Consider the following 16658-nt stretch of genomic DNA (forward strand, 5'->3'; position numbering starts at 1 on the left):
GCATAGGACCCATGTCCAGCTATGTTTTGTTGTTGACTTTAAGATGTTTTTGATATATTTTTTTTTGAGAATTTCTTGTGTGTATACACAATGCAATTCGATGGGCCGGAAGGATGGCTCAGAGGCTAAGTGCCCTTGTTGCTCTTCCAGCAGAGTAAGGTGTGATTCTTCCCAGCACTGACATGGTAGCTCACAGTCATTTGTACCTCAGTTCCCGGGATCTGATGCCCTCTTCTGACCTCCTCAGGCACCAGGCCTGTAAGCAGTACACAGACATATAAGCAGGTAAAACACTCGTACACATGAAAAAAAAATCTAAAACAAAACACGGTACTTTGATAACATCTACCCTCATTCCCTTCTCTCCAGCCCCTCCCATATCTCTTCACCCTCTCAACTGTGTGTACCTTCTTCTAACCTACAGAATCCACTCAGTGCTGACGGTATTTGCATGGCACAGATCCCTCCCTCCATCCCTCCCTCCCTCTGTTTCTAAAGGCAGAAACAACACGATTAATTTTTGCCCCAGAGGGAGTTTAAACCAGCGCTTGATTATATTTCCAAACTCCCTAATATATGGTGCCTAGGGCCGGAGAGATGGCTCAGAGGTTGAGAGCACTGGCTGCTCCTCCAGAGGACCCAGGCTCAATTCCCATGGCAGCTCACAACTGTCTCTAACTCCTGTTCCAGGGCATCTGACACTCTCACATAGATACGCATGCAGACAAAAAAAAAAAAAAAACAAAAAAAAAAAAAAAAACAGTGCACATAAAAGTAAATATATCTTTTAAAATACATGATGCCTGATTTTCAGAGATGAAAACTCAGAGGAAATGTCCAGCAAAGATATTTATAGAAAGAATAGTAGACTGGGATATGTATTTCACTGTTGGAATGGCAAGACCCCAGACAAGATGCAGAGCACCACAGCAAGGAAAGGAGATTCTTGAGCGTGCAATGATGTTCACGTTCTCTGTGCTGGAAGCTTTATTCTGGAAAGCAAAAGCTTGCATCTTGGAAAGAAAACATATGTACTTGTTTAATGTGCAAAAAACAGATTTAGAGACAAAATATGGCTAGATAGTATATCCATGATGTAAGTTTTATGAGGTTGAGTTACAGAAGAGAAAATATGTAAACTAGTTCCTTGAAATAAGACAACAGTGAAACACAGGTCGAAAAGTCCCAAATTGTGGGCATCTGAGAAATGAGAAATGCAGGTTGAGCACAGGAAAATAAAGAGGTTTTCCTGTATATGAATCCTGTATTCTAACACACAGCTTCTGAGGCTGCTGTCCAAGTACCCGCGTGGCTGGTGTTCTTTTCCCTTCTCCACCCAAATAGCTATGCTCCCTCTTCTGTCCTTCTCACAGCTGCCTGTGGTGAGACCTGATTTTGCTAACCTCCACTACCCTTGCTTTCAGTTCCTGCTGCCTCACCCTTCTCGATTCTGCCTTCTGATTTTGTCCCTTCCAGCTTCAAGGCTCTTAGTATCCACCCCTTGCATGAGATCACATTCACACTGTGCTGCGGATCCCGTGCCTGCTCACTTGCGCTCAGGCCCCTTCGGATTTTTTCCTCACACTCCCAAGCCTGTCCCACAATCAGGCAGTACTCTGTGCTTACACGCACCAGTCCCTCTGCCCTCCACTGCCGCTTTGCCAGTTTCTAGGTGAGCCTCTCGGACAGCTTTTAACCATCCTTCCATTGACTCTTTCCCGAGTCTGCCTCCAGTGCAGGGCTGAATAGTTCTCTTTTCTCACTCCTGAGGGCCTGAGCTCCCTCTACCTGGTTGCTTGCATGCATGCCTGCACTGAGTGGTTTGCATTTCCAGCTGGTTTCTAGATCTGTGAACTCCAGCGTGTGAAAGACAACCTTGTATATGGGACTTCAGAGTAGTCAATATAATATGATATAACTAATATAATAATAAATATAGCAGGATTCTACCTTCTAAGGTTAGCACTCAAGTACAGCTATAGAAAAAGGCATATTGAAGTTGGCAGAACCACCCAAAATGTGAGGGTTGGATAAATGTGGTAGCTGTAGATCTAAGATGCTAGGAGATGTCATGTTCGTGACTTACTTAGAGCCTATGCCATCAGTGTGAGCACTGTCGGTGGTGTGACCCTCTGAAATGGAGGCTTGCTCTTGAAGCCCAAACCACAGAAAGAACAATCATCTCAGCCCACATGGAACTTGTATGTGCGAAAATTTTAATGTCTATGAAAAATGTACAAGGACTACTTTGTTCTATTTCTAGTTCGGATCATCGTAACTAGATTTCTTACATAGAAGTCCGAGGAGACATTCAGAAGTTGTGAAGGATAGAGAATAACTTAGGGTTATGTGTGCTCTTCATACCCCACTCACACCCATTGTACGTGTGTCCTAAAGCAGTGGTCTCAGCCTTCCTAACGCTGTGACCCTGGAATATAGTTTCTCATGGAGTGGTGACCCCAAACATAAAATTATTATCGTTGCTATTTCATAATTGTAATTTTGCTATAGTTGTGAATTTTATATAAATATCTGGGGCTGGAGAGATGGCTCAGAGGTTAAGAGCATTGCCTGCTCTTCCAAAGGTCCTGAGTTCACTTCCCAGCAACCACATGGTGGCTCACAACCATCTGTAATGGGGTCTGGTGCTCTCTTCTGACCTGCAGGCATACACACAGACAGAATATTGTATACATAATAAATAAATAAATATATTTAAAAAATATGTGTTTTCTGATGGCCTTAGGCAACCCTTATGGAAGGATTCGACCCTTTCAAAGGGATTGAGAACCACTGCCCTAAAGGTTGTGTGGGCTTAGACCCGGCACACTAAGATTATTCTCACTTTAGCGTATATCTTCTGTCACGCCCTTGGCATCATCTGTCTGGTAGGTATCCTGCAGTTGACTCTGAAGGAAGAACTCCTCCCATGGCTGGCTGCACCTCTAGTCTTAGCCATACACATGCTGAGTTGGGGGGATCCTTTGAGCTTAGGTGATCCAGACCAGTCAGATTGACAAGTCCCAGTCTGTAAGAAAACATAAAGTCCATCATGTGACTAGCTTTGTTTTAAACCTGTTTTTGTGGTTGTTGATGATACTGACAGAGTAGGTCTTATAGACATCAGTTGTTAAGACACTTGGGAGCAGGATTTCACATTTTTTGGGGAGCCCCGGAGGGCTTCCTATCAATGGAGTCGATCACAATTTCTTCAGCTGCTCCAGCCTTGGAGACCCGGGGGTAGCTTTTTTCATTAGAACACCCCTCCATCCATTTGGAGGGCGGTGGGTAGCTATGGCCTGATTGGATAGGGTAATGCAAAGGGAGAATTATAATGAGGTCATTAATGGAAAAGGACACAAGGCAGAGATTCCTTGGCACAGGCCTCCCTGAAAAAGACAACAGCTCTTCTGGCCTAATGTCATCCTTGTGGCTGCAGTGGCTTGGACCCACACATTGCTTTTTACCATGCTGAGGGTCAAACCCAGGGCCTTGAGGATGTTGGACGAGTGCTCTACCACTGAGCCGCATTCCTGGTTCCTATGACTGTGTGCATGATGAACGATGATGAGAAGAGTTTTTGTGGAGTGGTCCTAGTGGATATACCGAACAGGCTGGAGCTGTTGGGTGCTTGCCTAATCTCTCTCCCCCGACAGAAGGGGTGGCTGGTAAGGGATCAGAAGCTGGCTCAGCTCTGCCATCTGAGAGGGTGGTGTCTGGCGGGCCGGCCCCCCTGGTCACGGTGTCCCGTCTGTCTTGCAGTGTTTGTGGGTTACCTGTGCATTGTGCTGCTCATGCTGCTGCTGCTGATCTTCTGGATTGCGCCTGCCCACGGACCCACCAACATCATGGTGTACATCAGCATCTGCTCCCTGCTGGGGAGTTTCACTGTGCCTTCCACCAAGGGCATTGGGCTGGCGGCCCAAGACATCTTGCACAACAATCCATCCAGTCAGAGGGCCCTCTGCCTGTGCCTTGTGCTCCTGGCTGTCCTGGGCTGCAGCATCATTGTCCAGTTCAGGTACATCAACAAGGCCCTAGAGTGCTTCGACTCCTCAGTGTTCGGGGCCATCTACTACGTTGTGTTTACCACGCTGGTCCTGCTGGCTTCAGCCATCCTCTTCCGGGAGTGGAGCAATGTGGGCCTGGTGGACTTCTTGGGCATGGCCTGTGGATTTACAACTGTCTCCGTGGGAATTGTCCTTATACAAGTGTTCAAAGAATTCAATTTCAACCTTGGGGAGATGAACAAATCCAATATGAAAACAGACTAAGATGCAGCCACGGGTTGGGGTGTGAAGAACAGGCGCCGGAGGGGGTCTGTGGTTTTGACTAGACGTCCAGGAGAAAGGACTCTCAGTGAGAGTTGCCTCTGCACTAATGATCTAGTGAACACCAGGGAGCCTTGCTTCGCACCAAGGGTGGGGTCCAGACCTCTCCCACACCAAGCTCCCAATGGTTGTCTGGGTGTAAACTCTCTGATGAGACAAATTCTGTTTTCATTTCCATTAACCTAGAAGCTTTCATAATTACTTGTTTAAAACATTTTAACATAATTTAACCAGATAATAAGGGTAAGGTCTTTCTAGCTAGTCCTCGTAGGGGAGCAGACATTCTTACCTAGAACCTTGGGAAAGGAAGAAACTTGTGAAACCTGGCCCTCTACAGTAAGCGTGACTGACTTTGTCTTTTTGTTAAGCATGTATAGCATTCAGGTAGTTTTCTCAAATAAGAGGTGTATGAATTGAGTTGTTTCCAGTCCTTTAACAACCTGACTCTCCGACATGGTCCCCAAGACAGTAGTGAGCAGAGAGAGAGGATTTCATGAGGGGATGTAGTGTTCTGATGACAGGGTGACTTTCCAATTGCCCAAATCGATTTTAGTGCCTTTATCATTTGAGTGACTTAATTTAACTTTTGCTGTGTATATGTTACCTGTTCTAATTATAGATGATGTAAAGCACTTAGAAAAAGCATTATCTTCTGTGGAAGATAATGAAAACTACAGACACAGAAAAGGATTGCAAAGTGACCCATTTCTCTATCATTGTCCAATTAAGGATAACTGATGAAGTTCAGAAGGAACTATGTTTCTTGGATCCATTATGGAAAAACTACCTGCTTTCTGTTTCAGGAGGCGTTGTGGCCATTCAGAAGAAATAGACTATTATACTTGACAATAAGGTTGTTAAATTAGAGAGTATCTGTCAAGTACATCCCACAAGAGTTTAGTAAAATTACCTCCAGACAGGAACAGGTATCAGGACTGCTTCTACAAAGGATAATGCATACATCCTTTCAAAGGGGCTTTCTAGCAAAGGTGAGAACAATTTTGCCTTCTTGTTTGATATGCTAGAACCTCCTCAGGTTCTTACCAGACATCTTATTAAACATTCTGACTGTATGCAAGACCCTGGGTTTGATACCCTGCATCAGAAACAAGCAACAAAACAACACAACCTTCTTACATGGAAAATAACTGTTAATCATGCAGCGTTTTAGATTAGAAATCATTCTTCCATCCATAATAGCCTTCCCTGTGCATTAAATTGGAGCAAGGTACAAAGTGATACAATATTGCATTATATTATGATGTTATATATTCCACATGCTTTGTTTTATATAAATGGAATGTGCCAAGTTTAAAAATGGGGATGGATAAAGTAAATTAGCTGAGGTAGAACATGAGTTTTAATAATACCCAACTGAACTTCTCACTAAGACAAAAATGTGCTTTTCCATATCAAAAGGGCATTTCTAAAGTAAAGACCGAGCATAGTTCACTGAACTATAGAAAAAAAGGGTAAATAAAATACTAGTTTAACATAAAGGAATCTGGTTGTCTGGCTCTTTTGTCAGATTCAATGAATTGAAAGTATGAATGATGACCTTGGTATATTAATCATTGATTGTGAAGAACAGCAGCAAAATGATTTAAACAATTGGCAACCTTGCTTGAAGCAGTAGTTAGTAAATGTTCAAATTCATTCTTCTTTTGTAAAAGCTCTTGAATTTTTTAATCATCAGTATTATTAGAAATATAAACCTTAATTTATTGAATTGGAAAGTGTTATATAGCAGGATCGATATAATTTTAATATTAAGGTAATAATATATAGCTATACTAGTATAAGGAAGACACTTATAATGTGGAAATTACCTTGTTTGTTTTGCTGCTTACTGTGGAGCTTAGTTTAAATGCATCTGTTGATGTACCTGAGATTTTAATCCACGATTATACACCATGAATATCCAAAGGTATTTTGTGTGTCAATCAAAATTTCATGTTACTAATCATTCTCCTAAGTTCTAGAACAGGGAGATCACTCAGGTTTCCATCCAGTCGGTAGATTGCTTCAGCAGGATTCATGCCTTTGTTCTAGAGGAACTCGTTGCTTTTCAGGTCTGAGAATAATGTCCTAGTAACCGTCAGGAATCGGGTCTAATTTTTAGATTTAACATAGTGCATATATATGTATACTTACTATTTTGTAAGTTCAGTTTTCACAACTCACTTGGAAATGCAAACAAAGTAAGAATTCCCACGTAAGACCTTTGGGGGTAAAGTCTAGAATGCAAAGGAACCTCATATTGGTTTCTCCAGTAGGAAACACTTTAATCTGTGGGGTTTTATTTCTGATAAAACTTAAGAAAACATGCCAACTATATACTTTTTTCAAGTCTTTAAAAATCATCAAAATAAGAAATGTTGGTAGCAACTTAGAGAATTCCTCTTGGAAGACATTTAGGTTATTTCTCTCCTTTTCTACTTTTGCTCATAAATATCTTTACATTTGAAAAGGTTGTTTTCTGTTTTAAGTATTGATCAAGTGTAGGATCAGTGAGGCATTCCTGCTGGAACCCAGATGCAGGACGCCATCTGGAGCATCTTTCCGGTCTGCACAAAGGCTCTATCTGTTGAGGTTCTTGAGGAGGAAGGCATAACTGCCCACACTGGGACCTTTGGAGAAGAACTGTTTTCCAGTGTCCTAGCTATCACTAAGACTATTGTTGACAAGTGTTGCTGTTAGAATCTCAGTAAAATATATTTGGCTGCTGTGTGTTCAACAGTAGGGTCCTATTTCTACTGTTAACGCCATTTTGTTCTGCTTTATTTTTATTCCCGGCTCATCACAGGAATAATATTTTGATGTTTTCCTTCATTAAGTTTCATGTCTGTTTTCTTTTTTTTTTTTTTTTGTGGTATTAGGAAGTTGGATCCTGAGCATTGTGTGTGCTAGGCAAGAGTTTTACCTTGGAGCTACAATAGACCCGTAATCAAACGTGCAGAGACAGAGCCTCTTCCTTTGTCCCCACAGCTCAGCTGCTGGTAAATGCTGTGCTGGACTTTTAGAAACTGGTCTCCAGGCGGTTGTCAAGTACTCGGATGCAGTGCTTTTTAGATGTGGAAAAACGGATAGTCTGTGGAAACAAGTATAGATGAGCATAGGCTACTGCCCTGTTGTATAATTCGCTTTCTCTTTACCCCTTAAAAGGGGTCATTTCGTGTATCCCAGGCTGGCCTTGAACTCCCAATCGTACTTCCTCAACCTCAGTGCTGGGATTACAGGCATATGTCATTACACTGGGCCTCCTGAATATTATAATTTTTGTTGGCAGTGATGTTTTTATCCTACACTGATCAAGCAGAGCAGATTTCCTCTCTGATGCCTACTTGGTCTTGGTCACTATGCTTGTGACCTTTAAAAAGACCTCATGACTGTATGAATGAAGTCTAAGGAAGTATTCTCAGCGTGTCTGACACCAAGGAGCTTGTTCATCTGTTAAACAGGATGGGGTAGAATCTTGGTGTTAAGCATTCTCAGGGACCAGAACTGTATTATTAGTTCCTTAGTACAGACTTTCTAAGGACATAGTCACATTTTTTCTTGGTTTTTCTTACTCATGGCTAGATTCTGTTGAGTTGACAAAAGGCCACTTGGCACACCAATCCCATTACAAGCCAGTTTACCACACAGCAGGCCTAAACTTTTTGTATTTCTCCTTGACACATGACAGTTGTTCCTGGTGAATTTTAAGAGTCTGTTATTTAGCTCTTAAGTGATTTTTCACATCTGGCAAGAGTCATATCATATATTATTAAGAATTATAGGGATAGTAATGAGCATTTGGTCCAATGTCACTACTCATTTTTGTCACACACATTTTTCTTACGTTATCAAATGCAACAAAAGAATATTTTTTAAGAGTAATAGCTGTTGCATCAAAAGATAACTACTTAAAAAATTGATATTCTGTAGAAAAAGATGACCGTGTAAATAAACATCTAATTCAAATGTACCCAAAGTAATTTAAAAGTATAGTCATAGGCCATGGATTCAGGGAGGATTTATTTATTTATTCATTTTTAAAGATTTATTTTTATTTCATGGTTGTGTGGGCATTTTCCTACATGTATGTATGTGCACCACCTGCAAGCAGTACCGGATGAGGCCAGAAGAGAGAGCTACCACTGCATGTTCATCACCACACTGGCTCTAGGAACCGAACCTAAGTCCTCTGCAAAAATAGCAAATGGTCTTAAGCACTAAGCCATCTCTCCAGATCCAGAGGACTTTATTTTTTTTCTTTACCCAACATTCTCCCGATTTGTGAAAATATGTGTGAGTTTTTTTTTTTTTAACCTTCCTGTGCCTCAGTTTTTCTACCTCGAATGTTGAGGGCAGGTTCTTCAGGTTGATGGATTTTTGAACTAGGAGGACGATGCTGAGAACTGCTCTGGAAGATGTGTGACGAAACTCAGCTTGTGGACCTTGGAGCCTGCTCAAGACGCCTGAAGCTCATGGAGCCTTGAGCGCCAAACAGCTAAAGGGAACACTGGGTATAAAGTTTGCGTGATTCGGTAAGACTTCATCTTGTTGTACAATGAGGAAATAAAACATGGACTTCAAAAAGAAAATCACTGAAAGATCAAATTATGACAGCACAATGGCTCCTTTATGTCCTACTTTGGTTTCTTTGCTGCATGTGTGCTCCATCCGTTCTGTTGCCTTGAGTTTGACATGAGAAATGTTGACTTTCTTGCTTCTACACACCTTAGCCCTGATGCCGAATTGTCTGATGCCAGGAAAATGCCAGGAGCTCCCTAAACACTAATGCCAAAGAGTCTCCTCGAAGAATTCAGATTTCCTTTGTTAGAAGACCTTGCATTTCGCTCCAGCAGTGTCTGTGCACTTCACAAAAATTTAAAGCTGTGGCTCTTTAGTTGTGTTCCTTGTTTCCTTTTTAAGAGGATGATTTTGTATTTCATCATGAAATTAATATAATGAGAGAAACGGAGATAAAAAAAGAACATCAAATGTTGGTTGCATAAAAGGTTCCCCCCCACCCCACATAAACGTATAGGGGAAAATGTTTCCAGTTAGTTCACATACATAATAATCAGTGTCTAAGACTTGTGTATATTTTGCTTCATAGAAGTAGTCATAGCATGTTATAATTGCCTTATGTAATAAAAAGGCTATTAAGTTTTCCAATAATATTTATTATCCTGTATATGTTTTAAAATAAAGTGACATTTCTAGCTGAGTATGTGTTGGCTTTTCCCACTGCCTGGGATTCTTATGTACTTTCGGGTTCTACGTCATCCCCCTGTGTCACCTTTCTGTTTCATTCATGTGCAAGCTGGGCGTGGTGATGCACACCTTTCCTCTCAGCTTCCAGAAGGCCAAGACCTGCAGATCTCTGAGTTCAAGGCCAGCCTGGTCTCCACAGTGAGTCCCGGGACAGCCACAGCTACATAAAGAGCCCTTATCTTCAAAGAAAATTGTGTGTGTGTGTGTGTGTGCGCGCGCGCGCGCCCAAGTATACTTATATGTACTGTATGCATGCAGTGCCCAAGGACACTAGAAGGTGGCATTGGTTCTCCTACAACTGAAGCTTGAGGCAGCTGTGAACTATTCAATGTGGGTGCTGAGAATCAAACCCTGGCTCTCTGCAAGAGCGGTGAGTGTCCTCAGCCTGAGCTATTGCTCTGTCTCACAACACAGCACGTGTTTACTGGATAAACCAACAGCACAACCACACCAACGTATGGTTAAGCAGAAGGTTTCTGTTGTAGATGTGGGGAGAGGACAGCCAGAGACATTCAGGAGAGTCTAGAGCAGAGAGAGAGAGTAGATTGAACACAACCAGTTGACTAGACCTGGCCATAGAGATGGAGGTGAGGGGAGAGCAAGAGAGGGAGACAAAGAGGACCATGAGAAGACCCAGAAAGAGGGGCAAAAGAGAGTGCTTAGCCAAAATCGCAGGTCATAAAGGAGAAAGGAGTAGCTGGGGAGAATGGAGCTCCTGAGCTGGAGAAGCAGCAACCCCACTTCCCTCCTCCAAATTTCTGTGTAGTACTTCTCGGATGCTGGAGAGAAGACGACCAAAGGCAGCTAAGGGAGGAAGAGAGCTGTGTCTTTTGGTTTCAGGATAGAGCCTCCTTCATGGGGAAAGGCATGGCTTGGCATCAGGAGAAAGTTGCTGGCTGATCACACTTTTTAATCTATGTCCATGAAGCAGAGTGGAAGCAGGAAGTGATCTGGCAACCAGTAATGCCGTTTCTCCCCCTTCTAAAGGTTCCAGCCAAGCACTGCCACCAGCTCCAGCCAAGTGTTCAAATCCATGGGTTGGTAGAGGACAGTTCTCATTCAAAACACAGCAGGACAGATATTTGTGATAAGTGAAGGGATGTGTCCTGGGAATTCATCTCCTGGTTACAGAAATCTAGCTCTATTATGCTAATACTTTTTCATGTTTTGAGTTTTGTATTTTAAGTTCTGAAAATTACAGAACCAAAGCACACTTTAGTACTCTAAGCATCACCAGGAAATTTGCCATTAAACTCTTTTTGATTATTTATTTATTTATATTTTTAAAAGAAAACAAACTATCTTTTTTCATTTTACATAAAAATACCAGTTCCCACTCCTTCCTCTCTCCCCTTCCCTCCACATAACTCCCATCCTATACCCCATCCACTCCTCAGAGAGGGTAAGGCACATTGCTTTGAGGAAGGTCCAAGGCTCTTCCTAATAAATTTAGGCTGAGCAAAGTATCCATGAGAATAGGTTGCAAAAAAGTCAGTACAAGCAGTAGGGATGAATCCTGGTGTCACTCCCAGTGGCCCTGCAGTCTACCACAGTCATACAACTGTTACTCACATTGAGAGGGTCTAGTTTGGTGCTAGGCTGGTTTCTTCCCTGTTGGGCTGGAGTTGGTGAGCTCCCATTAGCTCAGGTAGACTGTTTCAGTGGGTGTCCCCATCGTGGTCTTGACCTCTTTGTTCATATTCTCATTCCTCCTACTCTTCAGCTGGACTTTGGGAGCTCAGTCCAGTGCTCCGATGCAGGTCACTGCCTCTGTTTCCATCAATTGCTGGGTGAAGGTTCTATGGTGATATTTAAGATATTCATAAGTTTGATTACAGGGCAAGGCCAATTTAGGCACCCTCTCCTCTATTGCTTAGGGTCTTAGCTGGGGTCATCCTTGTGGATTCCTGGGAATTTCTCTAATGCCAGGTTTCTTGCTAGCCCCATAATGGCTCCCTTAATCAAAATACCTCTTTTCCTTGCTCTCATCTCTGCCCTTCCTCCATCTTGACTATCCCATTCCCTCAAATTCTCCTCCCCTTCCCTTTCTCCCCTCATTTTCCCCTTCTGCCCCCCTTATTCCCTCCACCCCTTGCACCCAATTTTTTCAGGCGATCTTGTCTATTTCCACTTTCCGGGTGGAACTATGTATGTTTTTCTTAGGGTTCACCTTCTCTAGGGTTCACTTAGCTTGTCTAGTACCATGAACTACAGGCTCAATATCCTTTGCTTTACAGCTAGTATTCACTTATGAGTGAGTACAAACCGTGTTCATCTTTTTGGGTTGGGGTTACCTCACTCAGGATGGTTTTTTCTAGTTCCATCCTTTTACATGCAAATTTCAAGATGTCATTGTTTTTTTACTGCTGAGTAGTTTGTGTAAATGTATCACATTTTCTTTATCCATTCTTTGGTTGAGGGACATCTAGGTTGTTTCCAGGTTCTGGCTATTACAAATAATGCTGCTATGAACATAGTTGAACAAACGTCCTTGTAGTATGATTGAGCATCTTTTGGGTATATTCCCAATAGTGATAATTCGGTTTGCCTGTATTTTATTATTTTTGTGTAAATGTTCATGAGAGGGATTGGTCTGTAATTCTCTTTCTTGGTTGAGTCTTTGTGTGGTTTGGGCATCAGGGTAACTATAGCCAGATAGGGGTAATGAAGCAGCCTACCTTCAGGAAACTCTCCAGCTAGTTGGCTAGAGAAGCAGAGGCAGCTATGGGAGGGGCCCAGTGTTCTGCCCCAATATGGAGTGCCTAGAGAGTGGGGTGTCCCGCTGGGTGCCTGGTCACTCACCTCTTGGTTCTCTCTGTGTAGGAGTAGGCTGTGTTTCCCATTAAACTCTGTCTTACTATCCAGTAGAATTTTTTGGTGCCTCTTACATACATATTTTTTACCAGTGTGTTTTTTAACTCGTATTTACTTAAAGAGGAAAAGAAACATCTATTCACCTCAAATAAAGAGGGTGCAGGCAGACCAAAGAAAGAGTTCAACAAGTTTTTCTTGTTAACATGGACATTTCCATAACCCCAAAATCACAATCTCCTACACATGAAGATATTTTACATGGCTGTAACTCCACAGCTGAACAGATATAAACCTATGTTCAGAGCACTACCCAGTGTTAAAAGCATTAAAAAAAACCCAAACAAACAGATTTTTCTTTGATAAGAGGTTCTGTTGCTCACGGAAAGTACTGTTTGAAACTTTGGGGAGAATGGTTTGTTTTGATGAAGCATGGCACATAGAACAGCTTTAAAATGCAGTTACCCAGACCAGGATTTGGACAAGTCCAACTATGGACGCATCCGTAGACTATTATTAAAAAAATTTTTTTTGGTGGTACCTGGCATTGAATACAGGGTCTTGTACTTGATGGGCAAGAAATCTACCATTGAGCTACACGGTCAGTCTATTGTTTTGAACCTTGCACGCTAGTTTCAGAAAGGGCTTTTTAGTTGAAAAGGTGGTAGGAATAGTTAATTTAATAGTTTGAAACTAAGTGAACTGCTGTAATTGCAGAAATCCAAAGTCCAAACAGGAGGATCAGGAGACCAAAGTTACTTTCAGTTACACACTGGGTTTGAGAGCAGCCTAGAATGGTTCAGTTATAACAAATCTTTGTTGGTATTTCTGACAAGAGAGAGGTGTACCAGGCTTTTATTTTGGGCCACCAACTAGCTCCTAAATCATGACACAGAGACTTAGCTTAGTTCTTTCCTGGCTAGCTCTTTTAACGTAAATTAACCTGTTTCTCTTTATCTACTTTTTGCCTTGAGGCTTATTACCTTGCTTACTTCTGTATATCTTATTTTATTGCTTCTATATGTCTTGCTGGCTGGCTTCTTGCCCTGGGCATGTCCCCTGTTCTCTCTTCCTTCTTCAACTCTCTTCTCTCCTTCTTCTTGTTCTTGTCCTTTTTTAAACAATATAAATGTTTTATTTAATAGTCGCAGGTCATTATGGGCCAAGTGGTAGATACTCAGGACCCAGCAGGAAGGTCAGCGCAACTTCCGAGTCTCCCTTTCTGACTCCAGTAGGGTGAGCACATCTCCCTCTCGAACGGGACCTTTGACATTTCTGATGATGGAGCGGCTGGTGTCATCCATAAATTCCACATGTACCTGCGTGCACTGTCCCTGCGAACCGGTCCTGCCCAGCACTTTGGTTACCCTAGTGAGCTTGATGGGCTGCACGCGACTCGTGTCTATGATGGCAGCAATCAGGCGGAGACCTTCTTGTTCTTCTTGAACCTTGATTTCTCCTCCTTATTATCTCTGCCTGCTAGCCCCACCTATTCTTTCTCTGCCTTGCTATCCGCCCTTTGGCTCTTTATTAGGACAATCAGGTGCCTTAGGCAGTCATGGTAAAACAGATGCAACCTATCTTCTCATACATCCTTACATCATTAAACAAATGCAGCATAAACAAGTGCAATACATCTTTGCCCAGTTAAAATAATATTCCTCAACAGAGAGGTTTCCAGCCAAGGACATGAAGAAGGGCTCAGAGTGGAACTGGACTATGTTAATGGACGAGAAGGCAAGTAAGTAACAAAAATACAACCAGTCTAAGTAAAAGTGTCACGATGGACCAGAGGTAGAGGTAGGGTGTCATTAAGTTGCCTATACATAACATTGTATCTTTTTATATTTAGTTACAATATCTGGGGATCTTGCCATCTTCTCTTCCCAATTTCACACACACACACACACACACACACACACACACACACACAGGCGCTCATACACTTTGCAATAGTATGACTTCTCTCAACTACCACAGAGTTGGGGGTTTATAGTAACAAAGATTAGTTACTATGCTGTGGTTGTATGCTGGAAGGATTGCTTCCTCTCGAAGGGTCTGACACTACCCACTCCTTGCCCTTTTCAGATTTTACAGTGGGTCTGAGTTCTGTTGTTCTTGCCTCCTTCCTTCCTTGGCATACCACCTGACTCTTGCCATTTTCACCATCCTCTTAGACCTACTAGAAAGATTCTGAATCAATTTTCCATTTTAAGATGCTTAACTTTATCTGCATAACACATTACATAATGCGCTGTGAAAACTGTAATAGGGACATCGCTGAGCAGGCATAATTCTGCCAACCATTTTACCAAGGGAGCCACTTAGAAAGGGCAACGCCAGCAGCAGGTGTTGCTTGTGGAAAAGATGATCTATGCTTTTGTAGCAATATAACCAAAATGCGGACAAGAAAACTTGTATTAGTCACACTTAGGGTCCAGTCATGGAAGTCTAGCACTCTGGAGGCAGCGGCAGGCACATCTCTGAGTTCGAGGCCAGCCTTGTCTACAGAGCAAGTTCCAGGACAGGCCCCAAAGCTACAGGGAAAAAAGTCTTGAAAAAACAACAAACAAACAAACAAACAAAAGCAAAACAACAAAAAAGGCATTTGCCACCACCCTTAACTATTTTTATCTTTTTTTTCTTTTTGGTTTTTCAAGACAGGGCTTCTCTGTGTAACAGTTCTGACTGTCTCCTAGAACTCACTTTGTAGACCAGGCTGTCCCAGAACTTAAGAGATCTGTCTACCTCCTGAGTGCTGGAATTAAAAGGGTGCACCACCATCATCCAGGTACTATATTTAAGTTTTGTAGAAGCTGTCAACCTATTTTCCAAGGTTGTGATATTTTAAATTCCATCAACTACATGTGAGAATTACAATTTTATTTATTTATTTTTTGTCTTCTTTTTTTTCTTTTGGAGACTAGGACTTATACAGTAGCTCAGGCTGCCCTGAAACTGTGGAGAAACTTGTGGCAATCCTGCTGTCTCTGTCTTTTAAGGGCTAGAAAAACTATATATTAAAACTTTAGAAACATCCTATGATTACTGCCTGAACACTCACAAAATATAAGAATATGAAATATTATGCATTGGAAAAATGACTTAGGCATTTAAGGAGCCTGCAACATACTAAATAGGCAAACACACACGTACACACGCACGCACGTGTACACACACGCGCGCAGACATGCACACTCACAGCACACATTCATACACTCGCGCATGCATGCACACACTTATACTCACGCATACACACATGGGGTGCATGCACACACACGCACACATACACACTTGTGCACACACATGCATGCATGCACACATACACACTCATGTGCGCGTGCGCACACACACACACACACACACACACACACACACACACACACAGAGTCCACTGTGTGACGCAGGCCAGATAATAAACGTGAGAGTAGTTTAAAGATAATCATGATGATAGCAGACAGCTGAAGCAGAGCTGTATCTGGGATGGTTAGGACAGTGGCAGAAAAAGCGCCACAAATCAATTCTTTATTTTGGTTAAATTACAGTGCTGATCCTACACACTCTCGTTCAAGTGAATCAACCAGGATTTTCATGATAAAAACCTGCCCTTTGGAGGTATCTGCTGGCATCTTTATCAGTCAGTGATTGCTGCCAAAATGAGACGTCATTTATTCTTTCTCATTAGTCTCAAGGTCAGTGGGGGCAGTTTAGCCCCTGCATAGTTCTGTTCCTTATCTTTTCCTACATTGTTCCCTTCTGCCCACCAGTCCGGGCTTTTTTTTTTTTTTTTTTTTTATCAAGGTGTGTTCTAAGATCTGGCATTTTTCTTCAGGTAACACCAGTCCTGTGCCAACGCAGAATGAGGGAGAGAGGGATGCAGTCACTGTCAAATGTGTGCACACACGGAGAGGTGAAGGTTGGAGCCATTCTTCGTTAATCGACCGCATCAAAGTCCAACATGCCTATCAGGACTCTCTGCCTTATACTTCATCTAGAAATTACCCGAACAAGGAATTAAGCAAACTAAGTCCTCCTAGCGAGCTCTAAGACAGTCTGGTGAAGGTTGTCAAGTTCACAACAGAGCAAAAGCTTTTAGGTTAGCTGTTCGGGCTCCCAAAGCGTTAGAACAGCAAACAGGAAAACTACGTTTGCTGTTTCTCTGTTTCAATGAACATATAATTGATTTTACAAGGATTCTCTCCCCACAACACCCCGGATTCTTGAGGTCAGTCACAACCGGCAGTCAGATTA

At 42.3% G+C, this 16658-nt stretch overlaps 2 protein-coding genes across 2 annotated transcripts in view; one reads left to right on the top strand and one right to left on the bottom strand.

Annotated features, from left to right (window-relative positions):
• The window catches only part of Nipa1 (NIPA magnesium transporter 1), a 37391-nt gene extending 30228 nt beyond the window's left edge, over window positions 1-7163 (top strand). Inside the window, exon 5 of the mRNA XM_038314225.1 lies at window positions 3763-7163. Within this exon, the coding sequence (XP_038170153.1) occupies window positions 3763-4274 (512 nt within the window). The 3' untranslated portion in view covers window positions 4275-7163. The remainder of the gene's footprint in view (window positions 1-3762) is intronic.
• A 6440-nt stretch (window positions 7164-13603) lies between these two features.
• Window positions 13604-14000, bottom strand: LOC121676951 (40S ribosomal protein S28-like). Its single transcript, XM_042054055.1, has 2 exons — window positions 13985-14000; window positions 13604-13848 (listed from the first exon to the last, which is right to left on the bottom strand). Exons 1-2 carry the CDS (start codon window positions 13998-14000, stop codon window positions 13604-13606), a joined length of 261 nt encoding a protein of 86 aa, XP_041909989.1.
• Window positions 14001-16658: the final 2658 nt, after the last annotated feature.

Source organism: Arvicola amphibius, chromosome 12, assembly GCF_903992535.2.
Source record: "Arvicola amphibius chromosome 12, mArvAmp1.2, whole genome shotgun sequence".
NCBI classification, from domain to species: Eukaryota; Metazoa; Chordata; class Mammalia; order Rodentia; family Cricetidae; genus Arvicola; species Arvicola amphibius.